Source organism: Poecilia reticulata, chromosome 7, assembly GCF_904066995.2.
Source record: "Poecilia reticulata chromosome 7, P_reticulata-male-v2, whole genome shotgun sequence".
NCBI classification, from domain to species: Eukaryota; Metazoa; Chordata; class Actinopteri; order Cyprinodontiformes; family Poeciliidae; genus Poecilia; species Poecilia reticulata.
In genome coordinates this window covers 10,041,534-10,063,688 of record NC_088836.1, presented here as the reverse complement: position 1 = coordinate 10,063,688, position 22,155 = coordinate 10,041,534, and the positions used below count along the sequence as shown (strand labels likewise).

Here is a 22,155-nt window from a genome sequence, read left to right as displayed (position 1 = left end):
TTTTGCTCTCTGATTTATGCGGTCATGAGCTGTCACGTTCCTGACTTGTGCATGAGCCTTTGTACTTTATTACCCTATCAATCCCCTAACTCTATAAAAAATTATATAAAGCATGACACTATGTCAAACACTCATAAAGCACAAGTACAGACTGTGAGTAGCTTGTTAATCCAACAGAGATGAGTTCAATGAGATCCAACTTGACTCAGCCCACTAACACCGACAGTAATCATTCATTATGTAACTCATCTCTAATGTTTTTGTTCTGTTTGTTTGTGCTCAGAGTTAGTGGGTCACGGAGATACAACAATGAGAGGCTGTGCTGTTTTGGTGCGGCTCTGTGAAACGCTCTGAACCGATCACTTGAAAATAATTCAGGAGCTGCCCTTCAGACTTTTTCTAGATTTATTTAATTGCCCTGTTTCATCAGTCACAAAACTCCACTAAAATCTTTTAACTCTGTTCTGAAATTCATACCCATCTATATTCCTCAAACAGTTAAACTTACGACCCTTACAGTAAAAACAGTGATCAGCTGAAAACATTTTGACTCATTTTCAAGCTTTAAAGCTAGCTAATGCTTAAGCTACTGTTAGCTTAAGGTTAAGCTAACGATTAGCTAACGTTCCAAAAAATTGGATTTTGTTTATAGATTCTACCAGAACTGTTCACAGCTGTCTACATGGGAATAACCACACTGGATTCTGAACTCAGGATTGCTCACCAAGCTATAATATTCCCAGTCTTGTCGTTTTTGCGACAGGGAACCAGTGACTTCTTTTTCCACTGCAGAAGGCACAGACGCTGGTATCACCAGCTCTCTCTGGACCAGATGAACAGCTTTTGTAATAAACTTGCTTTACTGTATTTGTATAATTTGAGTGTTGCAGAGAGAGATCATACTAATACATAAAAATCTGTTTATTATTATGTACATACATACAGTGTAACAAATGATTGTACTTTCTGACATTACTTCTAAATCTAAACTTGGTATTGGATTGTTTTGGGACATAATCATTCATCAAAAATCAGGTTTTAAAAGCAGTTTCATGCTTATATACAAGAACAGTAAGATTGGAAGACAGGCCTGGGAGAGAAACTGATGCTAACAAAGACAATAAAATTACTTAAAAAGCTATCTATGCTCCAATGCAACTTAATGGAGTGACAGTTTGATGGGGCTGGAGCAGTTATTGCTCTGCTGCCATTTACTGCTACATTGAACAGTCTTGAGCAGAAAGTAACTCTAGTAACAACAATAAACCATTTCTAACTAAATACAGATGATACTAATCTCACACTCCTTAAACTGTAGGTAATGGTGAACTACAACAGGCATCGGGAGGGTCTGTAAAATGACACTGTGCTGGATGTGAGAACAGGTTCTCTTCTCTGTCCACGAGCAAAACCACGGTGACATTTGGCATGCCACGTAACCTGCAACTTGCTCTGTTAGGATTTTTTTTTTGTTGTTACTCTGAAGCAGCTGCAGCTGTGTGGAATATGTGTTACTGTGTGAAAAGTAAAGTGCAGTTTACTGAAAAAGATAAAGCTAACAAACCTTCCCTGAGCTGTTGGCGTCTGCCCTTCACACATCAATTAGACACATGGCGCTCCAATCCAGCCAAAAACAAATATAATGGGAGCTTAAAGTGAGGAAAGAATTAGCACAGGCATGCTCTTCTTTGTTGGTTTTGTGGTTCTGGCAGGATGTTGGAACGTATATGAAACTAGCTCAGCTCTCTTTACGGTTAAACCATATCTTTGATTTCAGAGAATTATAACGGCACGTGGTTTGGCTTCACAGCAAGACTAAATTATAAAGATCTTACTTTAATCTCCAAGAAACTATTCAGTTCACGCCACACCAGATGGTTTTAAAATCTAAAATATTCAAAAAGACCCAAAAAGAGAAACTAATAATTCACAAAGCAAACATAGAAGTAACATCCGCAATCAACGGAAAATCACTGAAAGCACTGAAACTGGTGTTGGGAAGCGTCTTACCATAGAGTGGCCCACAATAAAGACAGGAAGATCCGGGTGGCGGGACTTCATGAGGTCAATGTGCTGCAGGGAATCCCTGATGTAAATCTGAAAGTCCCTGATGTTCAACCTCTCTCCTTCACTCTGACCATGGCCAACTGCAAGACGAGACAGTGACAGACTAGTCAATATGCATGGTGTTATTTAAAGACCTTTTATGCAAAAACACCAAGGCTTTGGTGGATGTTTAACAAATGGCTTTTTTAGGAACTCTTCTCTCTGTTCCAGTGTAATCCTTCTGCTTTGTTTTAGACAACAAATGACTGAAATGGTGGATTGTTAAAAGGACTAAAGAATGAATGAAAAAACATCGAGGGGAAGCCAAACTGATGAGAATGAGGGAAACTGTGGCTAAGATGATGAGGTCATTAGAAGAGATGGGACAGGCTAAATAGCCAAATAAGGCAAAATGAGCTGGGAAAGAGAATAAAGTCTGATTGAAATAGAAAGCTGCCCTGGAGGAGAATTGGATGAGAGAAGGATGCAAAGTGGGCAAACAAAAAAGAAATGAAGAAATCAAACCAGACGTAAAAAGAAACATTAACTTAAATTTACATTTTGTTAGCAGAGTACAGTGAGATGATTTATGTGGAAAGATGCAAAGAGAAATCATCTGGTGACTGGAATCTAACAATTTTCAGCTGACCATCAAATCGGCAACTTAAAAAACAAAAACAAATCTTTTGAACACACATTGCTGCTAAGCTCAACTGCGTAATGATGAAATAAACTTTTTCAGCTTAGTGGGGGAAGAAAACTCAATGTAGGCTATTTTCAGAAACAAGGAGATGTTTAATTTAAAGTTGGAGGAGCCCCAGAGATGTAAGACGGTTTAAAGGGAAACTGCATTTTCTATGACATGTTGTCTGAGGTTCATTAAGGCTGCAATAGGACTTCAGCAGTTAAAAAAAGTGCAGCAAAATATGTTTTTACCCCTTTGGGTTTTCCTGGAGGATGTTGGATTTAAAAACATTAGCTGCCTTTTGGAAATCTTAGACCCCAAATAAAGATCTATATATTTTAGGAAAACACATGCAGTCTTATGTTGCAGTGCTGCCCATAATACTGTCAAAAAAGAGCCTAAAGACAGTTTATTTTATCTTTGAAATAAACTGTCACACACCCCATGTAACTTGGCTTGTGTTCCTAATATCAAGGCTGGAAAAAATATATTTTGAATGCTGTTATGTCTGCTGCATAGATAGGTCTTAAAGAGAAATCCTCCGATCAAACATCTACAAAAATCAGAGACCGGAAATTGGCATTAAAATCCTGATCTTTGTCTAAATCTAAGCATTTTATAAGACGATGCTGAAACAATGTTGACTGCTAACAGATGGGAAATTTATAAGACAGGAGAAACAATTAATCTCTGCAGGCTGTGAATGAAAAAGACCTTACAGTTCTTTATATAGACAGAAATACCCATGACAGAGTGTGGAAAAGAAACAGACTCAATTGATGAACTCAGTTGGGAACTCCCTAAGGCGATGTGTGTTCCTGTGCATCTGTGTTTGCAGATGAAGCAAAGTCTACAGGGACTCGCTCCAGTTCAGTATTTTTCATTTAACAATGTCATACTTCAAAAGGTGTCACTGTGCATATATGTTCAGAGTAATTCACCTTCTTTTATTGTGTTTGCCAGTGTTTCATTACTTAAGCACCTCTTTCTCCGCCTTTTTTACTTTAAGAGAGTGTCATAAGGAAGCCAAGTGTTTATATTTAATGTGAAAATTATGCACTTTACTGACATTACACAACAGAGATTTAATTGAATTTAATTTCCTCCTGATTTTTAAAGCAGTGTTTTTGTTCAGAAGAAAGTTTTAACGTAATACATAAAAACCTAATACAAATGAGTTATAACCCACAGCACTTGTGCTGGGCACCATTGGGACCTAGCATCCAGCACAACAGCTGGTTACTATGGATACTGAATGCAAGCTGGTGGACAGATGTTGGTGTACAAGGAGTTACAATAATTACTTCCAGTCCTTCTGCTGCTTTCACCACATACACAGATGCTGCTCCTCTCCTGATTTGACCTCCTGATTTCTAAAGAAAGATAACACTTCATCCATATCCACACAATGAAAACACCGTTTCAAAAAAGTACTTTTTTTACTCAATATTTTGAGAACATCTTAGAGAGACGTTAATACTGATCTTTGGCTATGCCTGCACTGTCAGATTAGTTGCAATGAACCCAGCCCAGATATGAAATTTTCACTAGTTCCACATCCAATTTATAACATGTCAGAGATTTTGAAAGTGTTTTTATGTAAAAACAAATTTGGCTCAGGTGAAGTATGTGACTGAGCATTATAATTTCTGCCTTCCCTGTCATTCCCATAAATAAAACATATAACAACATTCACATTTAAACCACTTGAAGACTGTCCTGCTCCAACTAGAAAAAAAAACAAAACGATATTATTTATTGAACCTAACAATAAAACAGTGGACATGCATGCTTTTATCTTCATCTTCATACCCAAAGATGGGAACTGCAAGTTGTTTGAACAAAAGACTCATGGCCACAATGTGGTAACCTGAGAAGTTGCCATAGTTCTGCTTTTCGTCAAAGCTTTCGGCGGATGTGAGATTGGTCACTAACAGACTGTGTGAAATGTTCGACATTCACTCACAGGCCACATCATTAGGTCCATCAGGTGTTTGTTAACTAAAATAGAGAATCAGATCATCACACGGCAGCAACGCAATCCACTTAGGCATTGAGATGTGATGAAGGTGACTTCCTGAAGCTCAAACCGGAATGGATCAGAAACTGGACTGTGAATGTGGCATGGCTGTCAACACTGGGCATGTCTGGGTATTTCAGAAACTGTTGATTTACTGGGAATCTTACGATTCATCATCTCTTGGATTTACAAATGATCCAAAAAGGAGAAAATAGCCAATGAGCAGCAGATCTGTGCATGAGAATGGATGACAGAAACCAACTAAACAGTAACTCAAATTACTAAAGATGCAGTATGTCAAACCTTGAGGCAGATGGGCTACAGCAGCAGAAGACCACACAGGGTGCCACTCTTGTCAGCTAAAACGTGTAACTATAGTTACAATTCATACAGGCTCACCAAAATTGGAAGACAACAGATGGGCAAAATTTCGCCTTGTCCAATGAGTTTCTATTTCAGCTGCAACATTCAGATGGTAGGGTGAGAAATTAGTGTAAACAACGTGAAGGCATGAATCCATACTGCCTTGTTATCGGTTATTAATGCAGGTGGGGGATGGTGTAGCGTTTTCACACACGATCTGAAAACTGCTGTTGGTCATGTCCATCCCTTTATGACCACAGATGTGGTGGATTTGCATTCTAGATGTTCAGATGACTATTCTGATGCAACTGTGTGATGTTGTCATGCTGGACCACAATTTCTGAAGAATGTTTCAGCCTTCAAGAGGAATCTGTGACCAAAAAATTACAACATTTCAGAGAGGCCCCACCCTCTGACAGCAAAGTGTGCCTGATAAAGTGCCTGGTGAATGAATGTATATCCAACCCTTGGCGCAAAGCGGCATTTTAAGAAAACAAAGGATTAACCCAGTGTTTCTCAATTCCTGTCTTCAGGGACTGCTGACCCTGCATATTTTAGATGCGTCTCTGTTCCAAAACACCTGACTCAAATTATTGCATGACCTCCTCTTCATGCCACAGCAAGTCATTCAAGTGTGTGGCAGAAGGTAAACGCTTCCTGGTTCCTGAGGACCGGAATTGAGAAACACTGGATTAACCGAAGGTCCAGAGAACAACAGGTCTGTGTCTTGTTGTGAACCGGTTCTTCGTGCTCTGACTGGTAGGGCTGGAGAGTGTTTTGAAAACTTGTGCACAGCAACATGTTTCAGGAAGAAAAACAACTTCCATTGAAAGCTGCAGAACAAAATCATTTTCTCAAACAGGATTAGTTGGCTCCAACACGAATAATCTGTGTCAGCCAGAGCTGTATGCGACTACTGATAAACATGAGGGACACAGTGAGCGTGGGTGTAAATGTATGCATGGGCTTACAGTCCTGTGATGTGCGTTTGTCACTCACCGTGGTCATGAGCAAACACCAGCAGGGACCGTTCTTTCAGTCTCTGTGCAATTTCTTCATATGGCCCACTGTGTTCTCCCGCTCCATGAGCAATAAACACCAGAGCCCTGAGAGGAGATGAGAGGGAAAATGTTGATTTATTTATTTTTTTTCTGGAACGGATATGCGCGTGACTTCTTTTATCCCCTTCCTATCTCTTGCGTGCGGTGATAAACTGAAGTTTATATTCTGCACGGGAGTGGCATCCTTCCTCGATTTACTGATAATCAGGCTCTACAATGCAACAGTTTATGACTGGAAAAAACCTCAGAATCTCCCCCTGACAGGCGCCATGGATGAGCTGCGGATGAGCCATGGAGGACCGAAACGGACTTGCAGGATGATGGAAGAAAATCATGAGCAACAGCAGAAAAAGACAAGCTGAGAACGAAGCAGACTGTGTGTTCAGAGATAACAGCCACCATCCATCTGTCAGTCTGCCTGCCTCTACACACCCCTGCCTGCCTGACTCAAAACACACATATGAGATGCCACCAAAACATGGCATAGCACATGAATTTAGTGAGAGCAGCAACTGTATATTCTTGCAGCTCTTTCAAGACCGAAACACGAGAACACGAGCTACAAATGCAGATTTCAGCAATGCCCTGTTTAGTGAAGCAGTTTAAAAAGACTGTTTTTGTTTGCAGTGACGTTAATCATACTGTAAAGTGTGGTACAAAAGTATTCATACTCCCTTTATATTGATCGCATTTCAGCAGCATGCTTTACTGTATTTTGAGGCAATAGACAACACAAAGTAATGAAACCAAATAACACAGTTTGCCTTAATTTTACAAAGAACAGCCAAAATTATGAGCAGCCAATTTTTTTTTCTCTTGTGAAAAAAGAACATGCACATAAAATACGGAATTACATAAATACTAACCCAATTAATTACAAGTTTTCTATAAAATTTAGGTCTGGACTTTAACTGTGCCACTCCAGAACATCTACCCCGTTGAATTCAAACCATTTCTGTGCAGCTATAGTTAAATGCTTTAACTTTTTCATTGTGATCTCATCAGACCAATTACTTTCTTCCACTTGACCATATAGTCTCCCAACACTAGTTTCATCCTCAATCTGAGTTTTCTTCAGCAGTGATTTTCTCATTGCCACATTCCCAGAAAGCTTTGAATGGTGAAGAACCCGGACAACAATTGTTGTCTGTAGAGTTTCTCCATTTCAGCTGGCTGATGTAGGCAGATTTAGATATGTGGCATATTCGTTCCATTTTTTCATGAAAGCATGTTTTTCTATCCATCCCCTGACAGATACTTTTCAGTAACCTTTTCTCTAATTTACTTGGAGTGTTCTTTTGTCTTTATGCTGCAAGGGTATCCAGGAATCCCGATTAACCAGTGAGACAGGTTTCTTTATATTTCAATCACTTGAGACACAGTCACAGCACTCAGCTGATGTCCATTTCACTCACTGTGAGACTGCTAGCACCAATTAGCTGGACATATGTTTCATTAGGCCAGTCACTTTAAAGGTGGTGAATAATGATGCAACCACCTATTTTACTCTACGTATTTTTATTTACGTGTCATTATTTTGTAGAAACCAGTTTTCAGCTAAACGTTACAGGACTTTTTCATAAAAAATGCCATATTTTTAAATGAAGATTATTTTTGCAAAATCAATAAGAAAGGTAAGACATCCAAAGAGGTGTACTCTTCTGTACATATCTTTAGAAAGACAACTTATTCTGATTGGCTGCAGACTGACAGGCATGATATGTTATCAGTGACGTTAGATCACATTCCTCCTGCAGTCACCTCTTCATCTTCAACACCACATTCAATTTAGAAAAGTTCTCAGTTTGTATTGTACCTGAAGAACTGTTTAAAAGACTAAAACATTATTATTATTTTTTTTATCAATGGTTATCCAGACTTTCTAAAGGTATTTTTCTCCTAAACTACAGTTTTTACCTGTCCTATGTTAACACACAACAGATAACATGACAGTAAATTCAGGGGTTTTGAACATCGCCCTGCAAATGGGGAATATGCTGGATTTTTATTCATACAATGGGGCTTGTTAGGGTGACACTTGATTTTATCAAATGTTTTGCGTCTTCTATCAGTGCATACTAAGCAGGGGAAGCTGAGCGTTCCTTCTCTTAGAAGCATCAGTGGTGCTGAGAAGCCTGCAAGAGCTTCACTAATCAGCAGCAGACAATTAACCCAAATGCATTCAGCGACAGAGGAAGGAGGGGACAAAGTGAAACGAGGCAGGAGGAAAATGAGCGAAAGTGTTACGGGCGGGGTGGTGAGGAGGAGTGGAACAGTAGTGACTGTTCATCAGGGGTTCGGTGTCACTCACAGCTCTTCCTCTCCTTTTTTTAGGCATCCATCGCTTGGGGCTAAGACTTCCTCTGCACTTGTAACGAGTGAACTTGAGTGTGAATCAGTGTCTTTGTGCGACCATAATGTTCTGCAACACACAACCAGAGGAGCTGCGGTATATTAGCGGTGGTAATTTGGCTTTGCTGTCAAGGCAACTGTAGTGAGCAGCATGCTGCAGACTCCATTTGTAATTTCTTTTCCAGATTTTCTTCATCCATAATTTCACCAAAAGGGTTTTTGATTCAATGGATGAGCTCATATTTTATTTCGGTCCTGTAACAAAACATATGAAAACAATGAAATAAATTGTGTTTTCAGTTTAAATGCTCTGAATAGTCGCATACTGGTTTTGTTCAGTAACAAACTGCAGACAGATAGGTGACGTGACCAAGATATCCTCAGTCACCTCACTTTTTTCAGGCCCTTTTCAACCATTTGTTTTGCATTATTATTTGAATTGGATACTACGTTTTGGTATTATTCGTGTAAAAGAAAAACTGATTTTCTGACAATACGAAATTCATTTAAACACCAGTAGGAAACATGAGATGGATCAGTAGGAAACATGAGATGGATCAGTAGAGGACCTTCCTAGGAATTGTCGACCTAAAAAATATTACTGAAAGAGCTCATCCACGACTCATCCAGGAGGTCGCAGAATAAGCTAGACATACATCTACAGTCCAGCAGCCCAGCAGGTAATAGCCTCAGCTAAGGTCAGTGTCTTTGAGTCAACAGTAAGAATAAGACAGGACTAAATAGCATCCAAGGTAGAGTTGCAAGTTTGTTTGTGATAAAAGTAGACTAATGTTTAATCATTAGTCCAATGATTAAACAGACTAGTTTGCAGTTGATGGATTTAGGGACAGTTACATTTTCACATTGCTTTTTCCAGTTGCAAATGAAATCACCAGTTGGAAACAGTTTTTTATCAGGTTGGACTTTTACTCAGGTTGTCTTTGTCTGATATTAAAATCTGTTTGTTGACCTAGAAAAGGAGCATGTGCCAAAAAACTGAAAAGGAAGAAATCTGTATGGGTGAAAATACTTCTTGACAGCACAATGACATTACCTTCAATTCAAATGAGCTCTACGCTTCATCTAAAGTGCACCATGTTTGCCCAAGGTTTGCATCATCACCTCCATAATTAATCTGTCCTGATTACGTAAAGCTGGAAAACTTTCAGATTTTCCTCCTTTCAAGGGATTCTCGCTTTTCATTGCCTCTTCTATCATGGGAACTGGAAATCTACTTCTCTCTCACACAGCTTCCGCTGCTGGAACAACGTGGCTTAGAACAAGTCCCATTAAACTACCCAGAGAGTGAGAGACAGGTTGTGGCTCCTACTGCTTTAACACAAGGCTAGTCCAAACAGCCACAGGGTCTAAACAAAGCCACAGGCCTAATCCACCTTATGTATAGCCTGTGGGGTGCAGCGAGGTTATAAGCTTTATAAAGCTCTCAATGGTCCTCAAATTCTCCACCTTCACTGGTGAACATTACTTGGAACAGGAACTTACCAGATTTTCAAACACCAGCCTGTACTACTTTTCTGCTGTCATGTTTTCACATTGCTGCTAGTAACAAGGTTTGACATGCTTAAAATTACTCATCTTCATTAAGAAAATTTAATTATTATATTTTTTAATATTCATGAGTGTGAATTTAGAGATAGTAATCTATGGCTTTCTATTTTTCAGGGATTTAATTATGACTTGATGCTGAGGTGACCCTTCAAAATGGGAAAGATCAGAAAACAGGCCATTCTGTTAAAGCACATGTATGTTCACTTCTGTAAACCAAGAAAATGACTCCTCCAAACTACCTTGCTAAATGTAAACAGAAGGTCATGAGACCCAAAGCATAATTTAAGTTGCCTATTCGCAGACGTTTCTATGGAACGTAAAATCGTATCTGGATTGTAGGAATAAAAAAGCCAATAACAAAACAGAAGCTAAAGAAAAAGTGGACTTCAAGATGTCTTGATATTTTTTGAAGGTAATCAAACACTAGAAAGCGTTTCCGTCTGTCCATTTTATTTTACTCTTATTACAAGTAAATTTGTATATATTTCCACTGTTAATCCCTTTCCCAGTATCCTGAAGTACAGTGCAAAAAGACTCACAAAGACTCAACTGTAACTCAAGTGTCCTTAATTCAATACAACTCAGAACCATTTAAGACACATTCAGGCTGAACTCCCAGGTGGCAGGAAGAGTTGATGCACTTGGAGCAAAAAATAAAATGCATGTGACAGATAAGAACTGCGCCGACAGCTGCAAAACAAGGCAGAGTTTGACAAGTAGAAAGTTAATGTGACAGACCAGTACGGAAAAGGATGCTGGAAACGGGGAAGTTATTATGTTTGTGTCAAAGTGTGCTGAGCAGAGACGGAAAAAAAAGACAAGAAACAGGAAATTGCTGCATGATGGAGAGAGACCGAGGCAGACAAGCTGTGACAGTAGGAAAGCCTAAATCAATGGTGATACTTTTATATCTAAAATATTCCTTTGCACAGGGATTTTTTTTATAGAAACAATTAATCAAAAAGACATAAATAAAATGGAAGCTAATTTTGCAAAGAGCTGATCTTAAAATGAAAAGCTCAAGAACAACAAATTTGCACATTACATATATAACAATGGCAATTAAAACTACATAGAAAAATTCTATTGCCACATTTAATTCTTCCCATTTGGTCACCTTCCTAAAATAATAGCTCAATTTTTTGGCAAAAAAATGGCTTATGCCATTAATTTACAAAGGTGACAAAATAATCCTTTAAATGACCTGATTTTGTGAAGTAAGTTGGATGCTCAAAAACACAGTAATTTCACAGTATAAATTATTAAATCCCTTAGAAGCATCCTCTGAACCCTATGCTACCACAGAAACCTCCACAAACTGCCCTCCATGAACTGCTTAGCAACTTGGCAAGGGAAAAGTATGGTTTTCTAATCCACTGCCAGGACAGATGCCACACTGCACTTCTTGAATGTGAGGTTTGTGAACTAAACATTCCCAAAGACAATACAGCATCTCAGGACAAATATAGCATTATTGAACATCCTCAAAGACCTCTGGTATGATTTATAACTGGATTACTCATACCTCAGCCAAATTAAAAGACACTACCGAAAAACTACATCAGTTCCTGATATTTAAAGTGAGTTGCCACCTAAAGTCAATATCATAGATTTTCCCTCATTCGTTATAGATCTGCCATAAAGCGTTAAAACAAAGAGAGCCATTGTAATGAAAGTATTGTCCACAGGCACAGGAGGAGAGTTTAAAGCTCCTGACATTGCTAAAATGCAAACAGAAAAGGGATCCCTGACCCCATCTGACGTTTCACTGTGAGGGGCTCTAGCTGTCCGCTCTATGCAAAAAGAGTTGGTAAAGTACAGGTGCAGGTTTCAGATACAGCTCCAAATCTGTCAGTGTGTTCATGTTTGTTGACGGTTAACCCAAGTCAAACATCTGCTAGGACCCTGTAAATGATTACAGACGTCCCTATGTCTGTCTTGATACCTTTCACCTGTTTCTTGGTAAAATAGGACCATTCAGAAACCTTTGACCTGATTTTTTTGTTATGCTCACCTCGTGTGAAAATAAAGTAACACCTTTTTAAGCAGCTTCACAGTGGTGATCTAGTTTCCCTCTTAACATGAGCTACTTAGCAAACTTCGGTAAAAAATAAATAGTAATGTAAAGAATAACCTTGAATGCTGAGTTGATATTTTGCCCCAAACACTTCAGTTATTGCTGTTTTGAGTAAGCAGTAAGACAAGTACTGTCGTACTGGTAATATGTGTGACAGTAGTATCCACTAATTCACTGAAAGAGTAATTTCAACTTACTAAAGAATTTTTTTTTCCAGATGACTTTTAATAAAACAGGGTAGTAAATTTTAACAACAAAAATGTCCATTAATATTTAGCTCATCCTTCATAATTATTTCCCTGTAAAATAATAAGCTACCAGAAAGGTAGCTATATCTTCTATTTTTGCCCAGAATAGAGAGATTTTGTAAAAAGTTCTGGTTCTAAAATGGCAAAATAAATAAATAAATTGTGATATTGTTCCTACATAAATTTGATGTGTCATTCCAGTGGCACATTATACATTAAACTTTTTGTTTTAGACATTTGTATGCTAATACCTGCTTATCTTTATGTTTGAGGTACATTACCAACCTTTAAATACATTTAAATAAAAATGGTGCTAAGTGGTTGGATTTTTCCCTTTGAATTAGTTTCTTATGATTTGCCTGGTGGGTGCAGGTCTGTATTCTTTAACCGTTATATTTTTATTTTAAATATTTCTGGTCATGAACTATACCTGCATTCGGTCATCTAATCCTCTAGTATGTTCAAACAAAGGTCACTATGAACACCCTGCTTGGGTTTCCCCCTTTCAGTCACCATGGGGTTTCATTTTAGCCTGAATGATTCATTTCTGCTTTTTAACACTTCAATGCATTTACTATTTGGAGTAGCTGCAGAATTATTGCTTTGTATTATACTTTGGTTGTAATGCAAACGGCATTGTGATACCCTGTAGAAATGGGAATGTAAAAGACCGGCTTTAATATATCCCCTGGTGATGAATACTGAACTGCTTATTATGACTACATAAATCATCTTCATGGTTTTTGTCTGAGTGCTTTGTTGTTCAAAAACCTAATGATTCTGATTAGCATTTAGATAACTGCTAAATTAATGTTAATTACCCCTTTTTTGTGAAAAACGTAAATTGCTACAAGCAATCTTTTTGTATTTATCTCCTTTGGGTCTTGTTTATATCAAGAAAAAATCCTTAATCTTTTTATGTAATGCAAATAAACTTCTACTATATCCAAAAATATATACCGGATTTTCCGCACTATAAGGCGCACTGGATTATAAGGTGCATAGAATAGACGCTACAGCTGTCTTCACATTTGAAGAGTACGATTTGTTCCGTACTCTACAAATGTGGATGTGTAATAATAAAGAAATGGTCCCGAGTACTTTATATAGTAGGCTGCCCCAGTCATTGTTTCACTCATGGTATTGGTGTTGTGATATTGTGCCCAACTGCTTTCTGGGTAACACAGACCAACTAACACGCTGCAGCCGCAGTCTCTGTCTCCCTTCCCCCCCTAGCCTCCCCCACCGGCTTTAAATGTATAGGGGCTGGTCCCTTGGTAACCCTAGTCGAAGCACCCTGGATGAATATCTAAAGCCACTTTGTTGACATAAAGAATGTCAATAAAACAGTCCGACTCGGGTCGGCGAGGAGAGCCTTCCGCGACTGGGCCGGGGCGTGGCCGGACGATGGTCACCCTTCTCCGTTTGCGCACAACATGTTTGTGGAGAACGTGGTGCTAAATGACCTGCAGACAACCTGATTATCAGGTCGGTAGGTAGATAGGTCAGTCAAACTTTATTAACAAACCAGCGTTATGACAACTATCCCAGCATGCACCGCGTGCTTCTTCTTCTATGGACGAAAATGAAGTCGGCGGCTGCTTACCGTAGTTGCTAGACTTGTTGTGGCTCAATATTGGTCCATATATAAGGCGCACTGGATTATAAGGCGCATTGTTGGCTTTTGAGGAAATTGAAGGTTTTTAGATGCGCCTTATAGTTTGGAAAATACGGTACCTAAAATGTATTTATATTATTGTTTTATTTATTTTTTGTTGCTGAAATTTAAGTTTTGTTTTCTTCATTTTCTTTGATCTAAATCTGTTTCTCGTTGAGCAAGAAGGCAGATTCGAACAGCGATGTAGAAACCTCTACATCGATAATATATCACAGTTACTGCATCTCATGATAATAATCTTACAGCAGTTGCACATGGTCACTGTAAGCCTGTGGATCTATTACAGGAAACCTTCAGTCTGTGTCTTTTCTTAGTAAAGATAGAAGCTGCTTTTATCCAAACCACCTCAGGGTGAACAGATGCCAGTAAGTCTATCAGAGAAAATCGGAAGTTCACACGTTTGCCAACAAGTCTTTAGCTCACGGCTGGGTTAGTGATTTAACCCTGACTTTCCAGTTAAAGACAATCCCTCCACCAAACTATTTCTAGAACCCAACATTGTTGATTTGTCATAAACAATGCAGTTTAAAACTACAACTGTAAATCCACCGTCACTACGGAGCTGCTGCAATTCTTCACCCAGTAAAACTGAAAAGTACTTTGTCTGTAATTACGACAACCGCAAACTCAATGAAAAACTTTTAATACGTCTGGGTAAAGAATGCAACCATCACATTAAAGCTTAATTGCAGCTTCTGTTGTTTCACACTTTGGAGTCATGCTTGCTCAAGACAGATCAGCTGTCTAAAACTTAAACAGCTGATCTGTTTTAAACAACTCCAATGAATAACACTGTCACATGACTGATCTAAACTGTCGGTGAAGACGTGAACATAACTCGATACAGCCCACAGGGGCTACTCAGTCTCCTTCTACTGTGCCTGCTTGCGGTTTTAGCAAGTTTACTGGTTGCTCTCCAGTGAGAAAGCGCCTACATAGGCCATAAAAAGCTGCAGCTTTAAAACAGTTACAGCACAAGCGACTCTACAGATATTCCAGTGCTACACTGATTCAGCTTTTTAGCACATGTGTAAGAGAAATTCATATCTGCAAAGATCTACCAGCAGAAGGTAATACACTAAAGGATGGATGTAGTGTGAGTGCGCTGTTGTTTAGATCCACAGTGGGCAGCATTTGCCTCATCAGTCATAGTTACACAAAAACAACACCTCAGTGTGTGGCTTCTCATCTGCCCAAGCATATACACACACAAGTATACAAGTAACCCCGTGTACAAACACAGAGTTAATCACGGATGACTGCTGTGTAAACACACACACACAGATGTGGCTGTAAGACGTGAATCTGCTCCACAGCTGAGTCAGAAAACAAACCGTGGTCTTTATGAAATGTGTGGGCCCATGTGTCAATTCCAGATGTTCTGTTTAGCATGGCATCATTTTCTGGCACGCATGCAGCTTTGCGGCTGGCAGGAGAGGTTGGCATCTCAGAGATGTGAGTAATGCGTTGGGTTTCGTACACACCGCCATAGACTCACATGTGACGGGTGGAGAGGACTTGAAAAGCTAGAGACTGCATACCAGAGGGGGCCCAACAGCAGGAGGCCGAGGGAAGCATCAGCACTACAGTAAAGTACTCAGAAGTGTTGTTTTAATACTTCTGTGATTTGATGTCGCTTTGCCAAGGACACAATGATGTTATTTATCCATCAGAATGGAGAATGAGTCAGGATTTCAGACATTTATGCTGTTCAGTTGTGACCACTACATGTACAGAGTAGATTCTGTCCACAGGGGTTAAAAAGCACACTTTTAATTCCTAATATTTGTGACATGAACTTGGACTGGGAATTGTCTCCTGGGCTGATGCATGTCCTTTAACGCTTGACTGTATTGAGGTAACAAACAGCGACACTCTTCAATGTTTATATTACTGAGGGAAAAAAAATAATCCAGGTTAGCTCTTTTTGGCATCAGCGAGTTGTTTAAAGAAAAAAAAAGTCAGAAGAAGACTTTAAAAACTGTAATAAGCTATTTATCCTATATGACATGTTTAGACATGAAAGAAAGAAATATGTTTTTATGTATTTTATAGTATAATTCTTATACAAATCAGCTCAAATCACTTTTATCAAACCAACAACGAAACTCAGAACAATGCATCTTTACTTCTTATTTTGACCTGTGTTGCTCCCCTTCATGCTGCTATTACAATCCTATTAGTATTAATTAACAACGCCGTTTTAAAAGCAGAGTTTGAACTGTCCAAATAAAAGAGTCTGCAGGCCAGGTCTGATTCTGTAAAAGCTAAATGCATAATAACATCAGTGACTATTTTAGCTTACAGCCTGAGTCAAACATTCAGATTCTGCGTGTTTTTTTTAAAACAGAGTCATAATAACCAAGTGTCAGTAAACATGTTGTTTATGCAGGGATTATCATAATTAAAATGTCTTTGTGATGCACAATGAGTAGAAATAATCCAGACTTCCTATAGATTAGAGCAGTTTTTAGTCATTATTGACTCCAAATACTGACCTACTTTAATTGTTTAAAGCTCCACGATATCCAAACAGAAAACCTCCAGTCAATAAATAAAGGTTAACAGCCAATAAAAGATTAAGACAGACAGTTTTTTTAGCACTGATGAAACACTCTGAACAACTCTTGTCTTTTGAAAAGTTAAACCTTAATATAAAATAAAGTAGGTCGGACTAACTGGTGCACTATCACAGGGTGCTGGACAGCTGATGGCTCAGCCTTGGTGGTTTACACCCACAGCAGCGCAAGTACCTAGCAGGGTTTCAAAAGACAACCCAACTGTCATCTGAACCGCAGTTCCCCATCTGTTAAACTTAAAGTCATGTGACTCCATGACGGGAAACAGCCATGTGCTCTGAATTACTTGTAACGTCACATCACAAGATCACACATTGGCGGCCAGAATTAAAGCATATCAAAACTGGTGGAGTGTTTTTCTATCGATTTTGTCATGACTACGGATCACGTATTCCCCACTCTGCTTTTCACTGACCTTGGAGGACTTGCGGGCTCCCAGTAGCGGCAGAACAGGTGCAGTCCGTCGGCGTTGACGATGTGCCGCAGCTCGGTGTAGGGAACTCCCTGCGGGCTTCGCCGCGGAGCATCTCCCGGCTCGGGCATGGAGGGTTCGTCTGCAGAAAAGACACCGAGCAGCGATGACAGCACGTCGCTGCCGCCGTAGAGGTAGTAGCTGAAGGCAGCGACGAGCAGGCAGGCTGCGGTGGTCACGGCGTTCATCGTTTAGTTTTTTTTTTTTTTTAAATAAATAATGTATGTCGTTGTCCTTCTTCGTCGCGCGAGGCTGCGAGCGGGGACCGTGTGATGTCACACGGTGTTTGTGGGTCGGTAAGGATCTAATGTGGAGCTGCGCGTGCTCATTACACACACACACACTAACCGACGCGCACGCATAGAGGCAATGTTGTCATTGATGTTACGTCACAGACCATATGGTGTGCTTAACTACAAGCTCGCTCTACCAGCTCTTCTCTTTCTCTTTACACCTGCCCAATTAAAAACAGGTTCATTGTCATACAGTGTGGTGGTTCATTATTCATACTGCGGACATACACCATACAAGACGTTGATCCAATATGTAGAAATATTCATGTAATTTTAATAGAATTACTGAATTGGATTATATTGCCATTATGTCCAATAATCAGTGGCGGCTGGTTAAAAATAAACAAACAAAAAATATCTTGGGGTTGATATATTTCTCTTCCAGGTCCAGTATGGATTCCAATGAACAGTAGGAAACTGACTACAGTTTCACAATTATATAACATTCTTCCTACAGTGAAATACTATGGAGTATGGAGTGTTAAATTAGCTAAAAATAAAAGTTCTGTTCGTTAACTTGTGAAATATACAGTATTCAATCATGAAATCAAACTCAAAAACTATGAGAACCAACAAGCAAAATTCTATTAAGACTGAAGATTATCAATAATTACACTAGACAAGGCCTTCCTGTCATAAATAACAGAAAACACACTGGTGTGGGATGGAATAATCATGTGTACTTTGACAAAAGTAACCCATAAATTAGAAGGACTAAAGCTCCGTTGGAACCAAAACACCAAGCTCCCCTCTGGATTTATTTATTAATGTCCATACATCTGAGTCAGCAAACAGAACTTCAGCTTGTTTTTGTCCAACACCATATAAGAATCTGAACATCATTTAAAGCAAACATTATTAGGACAGAAACTCAAAACATACAACAAAAGAGCATAACCATTAATAACAATTTAAAAAGAGAAGAAATCTCAGAAACATTTACCCAGAGCAGTATTAGCATTTTGCTGACAAAGGAAACAAAACGCATAAAATAATTCACGTTCAATAACTGATTGTCAACAAAGACCAAGTGATAGCAGATGGACAGAAAAATTAAATAATGGAAAAGAGCTGAGCAATATGGAAGCTAAAACTAATAAAGCAGGCTGAGGAACAGAAACCGTAGCTTACATATCTGCTGGAAAAAGCTTAACATTTTCAAGCAAGATCTCCCTCCCCGACTGCTGTTGTCGCCATATTTAACTTTATCACCATGGCGACCCAAAACTTTCGGCATCTTCGATGTCAGGGCAAAATTCCGAGCAAGTCAAAGGGTTAGAAATGCTGATTGGTCAATTGTTTATTATTTTTCCACACACGATTCCCTTCTTGGCGGTATATCGCCCCAGCCGCCACTGCTAATGTCCACTTATTTGAGCTACTTAAAAAAATCGACTAGTTCATTGTATCTTTTGTGAACACACTTCTGCCTGACACTGTTAAAAGTGGATATCTGCTCTTACACCTCCACTATAGAAACAGAAAAAAAAATCCTGCAATCGTCTTTCTTGTTTAGTGACTTGACGGCATACCTTTTACCTTACGGTCAACGTTTCAAAGAATTTGGGTAATTTCTTTCTTTCCTTGGAAACAAAGAAAGAAAAAACAAAAACAAACAATCACCGTCCTAATATCGTTTCAGAGCCTTTCTTTTTTATTTTTTTTGTAATTTTTTTTTTTTTTTACAGCGGGGACATTTAAAGCAAGTTGTCTTTATTTTGTCTGATTAGAGCTCAGAGTTATGTTACTGTTCGCGCATTTTGCGCATAGGACCTCGCACATCATGTGTGTCGAGATGTTGTTATGACGTTGGACTGAGGAGACCCTTACTCGGAAAATGCTTTTCTGGAAGCAAGCGTGCGTAAAACCTCGCTTTTGTTTTGCGCTGGGGTCCAACGTTCCAAATCCAAACGCTCCGTGAAGGTATCCCCGCTAACCGGACAGCGTAATGATGGGAGATTTCACCACAAGCGCCAAGCGACTGCTCTTAGATTTGAAGCTGGCACCAAAAACCCTGCAGTCAATCCATAAACTTGGTCGATTGCAGGTCCCTTTTGCGTGCACGCAAAAGAATGAGATGTGCGATTTGACATCATCAGCAACATTTGAGGTTTGCCAGGTTTGAACGCGCAAAGGTGGAGAAGAATATAGATGCAAATCTGCAACTTAAACCAAATGAGCAATTCGCGCTGGCGATGGACAGTGTCCCGCAGACGCACTCTTGAGTCTGGACTGTCATAAGAATATTAAAAGATTATGAAGATCGACTGACCTGCACAAGGAGCGTCTGCAGCCAAGTTTCAGCTCCAATCTGCCTCTCTGATTCCTTCCTCTCTCTCTCTCTCTCTCTCTCTCTCTCTCTCTCTCTCTCTCGCTCTCTCTCTCTGTCTTTCTCTCTATGTGTTTAAATCGCTCTCCGTTCGCCTCCAGTCAAGACAAGAATGCGGTGAACGACGTTAGGGGAGAAACTAAATAACTGTTCACACACACTCCCATCCTTTCTTCCCCCTCTCTCTTTCGAAACACACACACATACACATTTCCCCAGAGGGAGAGATGCAGTTTCTCTGTCCCTCCCTCAGTTTAGCCTCATTTACAGTTTGGAAGGACGCAGCACGCTTCAGCCCACATGGTTCCCGTTTGTGCACACCAGGGTAATATATATTTAATATTAATGTCATGAATCTTTCTTTTCTCTGTTGCCCCTATGCTTTCCTGACTACCAGGAAAAAAAATATTGTCTAGTCACCATTTTTTTTAATTCCACAATCTTTGTAAGGTAATTAGAATACTGAAAACAAAAATTTTGGGAAAAAAGTTTTGATTTTTTAAATATCATGTGTCCACTACAGTGGACATCGAAATGCCATATAATTGAACCTTGATGGCAACCAGTTTGTCCCAAAGAAAATATCCAAACATCAACATAAGAATGAATTTCACATCGACAAAACTGAGCACTGTTGCCTAGCAAGAAGGTTCTGGGTTTGATTCCCGGCCTGGGATTTTTCTGCATGGAGTTTGCATGTTCTCCCTGTGTATGGTGGGTTCTCTCCGGGTACTCTGGTTTCCTCACTGTCCAAAAACATGACTGTCAGGTTAATTGGTTAGCTGGAGAGGCACCAGCAACTACCGACCCCACTATGGGATTTGGGATTCGAGTTTTTTTTTAAATCCCAAACTCCGACTCTCACAGTCAGTGTAGAAAGATTAATTTTAGGTTGTAACAGTCTGCGTGCTGCTTTTGTCTTGCTTGTCTCAATCTCTGACAGCCCCGATGTCAAGAATTGGATATGCACACTCCTTCACGGTCGTATTGCTCATGTCAGTAAACCGAACCCTATCACTGGGAAAGAACCCTGAGTCATATTGAAACACACTGTAACTGTTTTTTCATCACCATACATGTTGAACGTTCAGCGGTGCATTCAGTAGGTGTGGTACTGACAGATATGCTAAATGCAAGAAGTTGCCATTGCCCAATTGGAGGCATTTCAAGTTCAGCAAGTACCAACTAAGGCTGTAAGCAGATCAAACTTGTTTGTTGGAAACTCCTGGAGAGGCTTGTTTGAATCTCTTTAAAATAACTGAATGTCTTTTCTTCTTCTTCTACTCTGCTGAAAGCGGTATCTACTTTTAGAAAGGTTTCTCGATTGGGTGTTTTCGTTGTCAGCACCAACTTCCTCTGCTGGTAGATTTATAACCAAGTGTAAGTGTGGCAAGGACTCAAAGCAGAGTCTGGCCCAAAATGTCACACTTCTGCAGATGTCACCTCATTGCCTCATCTGCACCTGAAACACTTTGTGCCTCAGCAGCCAGATGTGTTTTATTTGGGGATCGGGATTTTAATAGCATAATTATAATATACAAACTTTAAGCTAAGTAACATTACACATACAAATGACTCCAGTCCAACATGTGGCTCCAGATGTAATTTATTATCTCAACCAGCTGGTAAGGGGAAACAGTGCATATGCTTGTGAAAGTCTAACCAGTCTGATAACTGGTCTGCAGCCGACAGCAGTCACTGTTGGACAGCAACCTTAAAATCTTATTTCTGCTGACCTCTACTGGCTTAACTTCTCACTTTACTGCAATGATTTTAAAGGAATCTTCTCCTTTATTTTTATCTTCTAATGCACCACTTTTCAACGACTTTCCCCTCACTGTGTATATAATCTTAAAAAAAACTCCTCTTATTTACTTTTGGTTTAGACAACAGCACCAATGTTCTTCACACCTGGTTGCCTAGTTGAAAGCTTTCTGGACCATTCTTTAATGTCAACTGCAAAATAATAAAACAATTTATTATTATTATAAAATTAAGCCCTGAAAACAAAATGCAGAGAAGTGTCTAAATGCCATTTAATTGGGATGATTAATGGAGCATCCATTTGTTTCAAAATGACTAAGTTATGATTCACTGTGTTCTCATTCCCAAGAATAAATGACTCATCATACCTGGTTTCAATTAACAAAGGAATGTTGTGGATGCAAATGACTTCTGAGGAACAATAGAAATAAATTTCTTCGCGCTCCTCTAATTGCACACAGGGACATAAAAAAAAAAAAAAGTAGGAATTGATCCAGGACAGAAGATTAGCAAAAGCCTTTTTCTGTCACATTTTAGCACTTCTCACCACATGTGATGCTGGTTCTTGTAAAACAACAGAATAAAAACAGAGTAAGTTGCCGCGTGGCAGCCACAAACC

At 39.3% G+C, this 22,155-nt stretch overlaps 1 protein-coding gene across 3 annotated transcripts in view; it reads right to left on the bottom strand.

The window, feature by feature from the left end:
* Nucleotides 1-19,911, bottom strand: part of mgll (monoglyceride lipase) — a 38,012-nt gene extending 18,101 nt beyond the window's left edge. Inside the window, exons 1-4 of one of the 3 annotated variants that reach the window (XM_008413205.3) lie at nt 19,716-19,911; nt 17,094-17,232; nt 6,114-6,220; nt 2,011-2,147 (exon numbers count right to left, since the gene is read on the bottom strand). In XM_008413205.3, coding sequence (XP_008411427.1) covers nt 2,011-2,147; nt 6,114-6,220; nt 17,094-17,221 — 372 coding nt within the window. In that variant the 5' untranslated portion in view covers nt 17,222-17,232; nt 19,716-19,911. Of the gene's footprint in view, nt 1-2,010; nt 2,148-6,113; nt 6,221-17,093; nt 17,672-18,574; nt 19,672-19,715 lie in introns of those variants that run through there. The other 2 variants (XM_008413203.3, XM_008413204.3) reach the window with 2 other exon arrangements.
* Nucleotides 19,912-22,155: the final 2,244 nt, after the last annotated feature.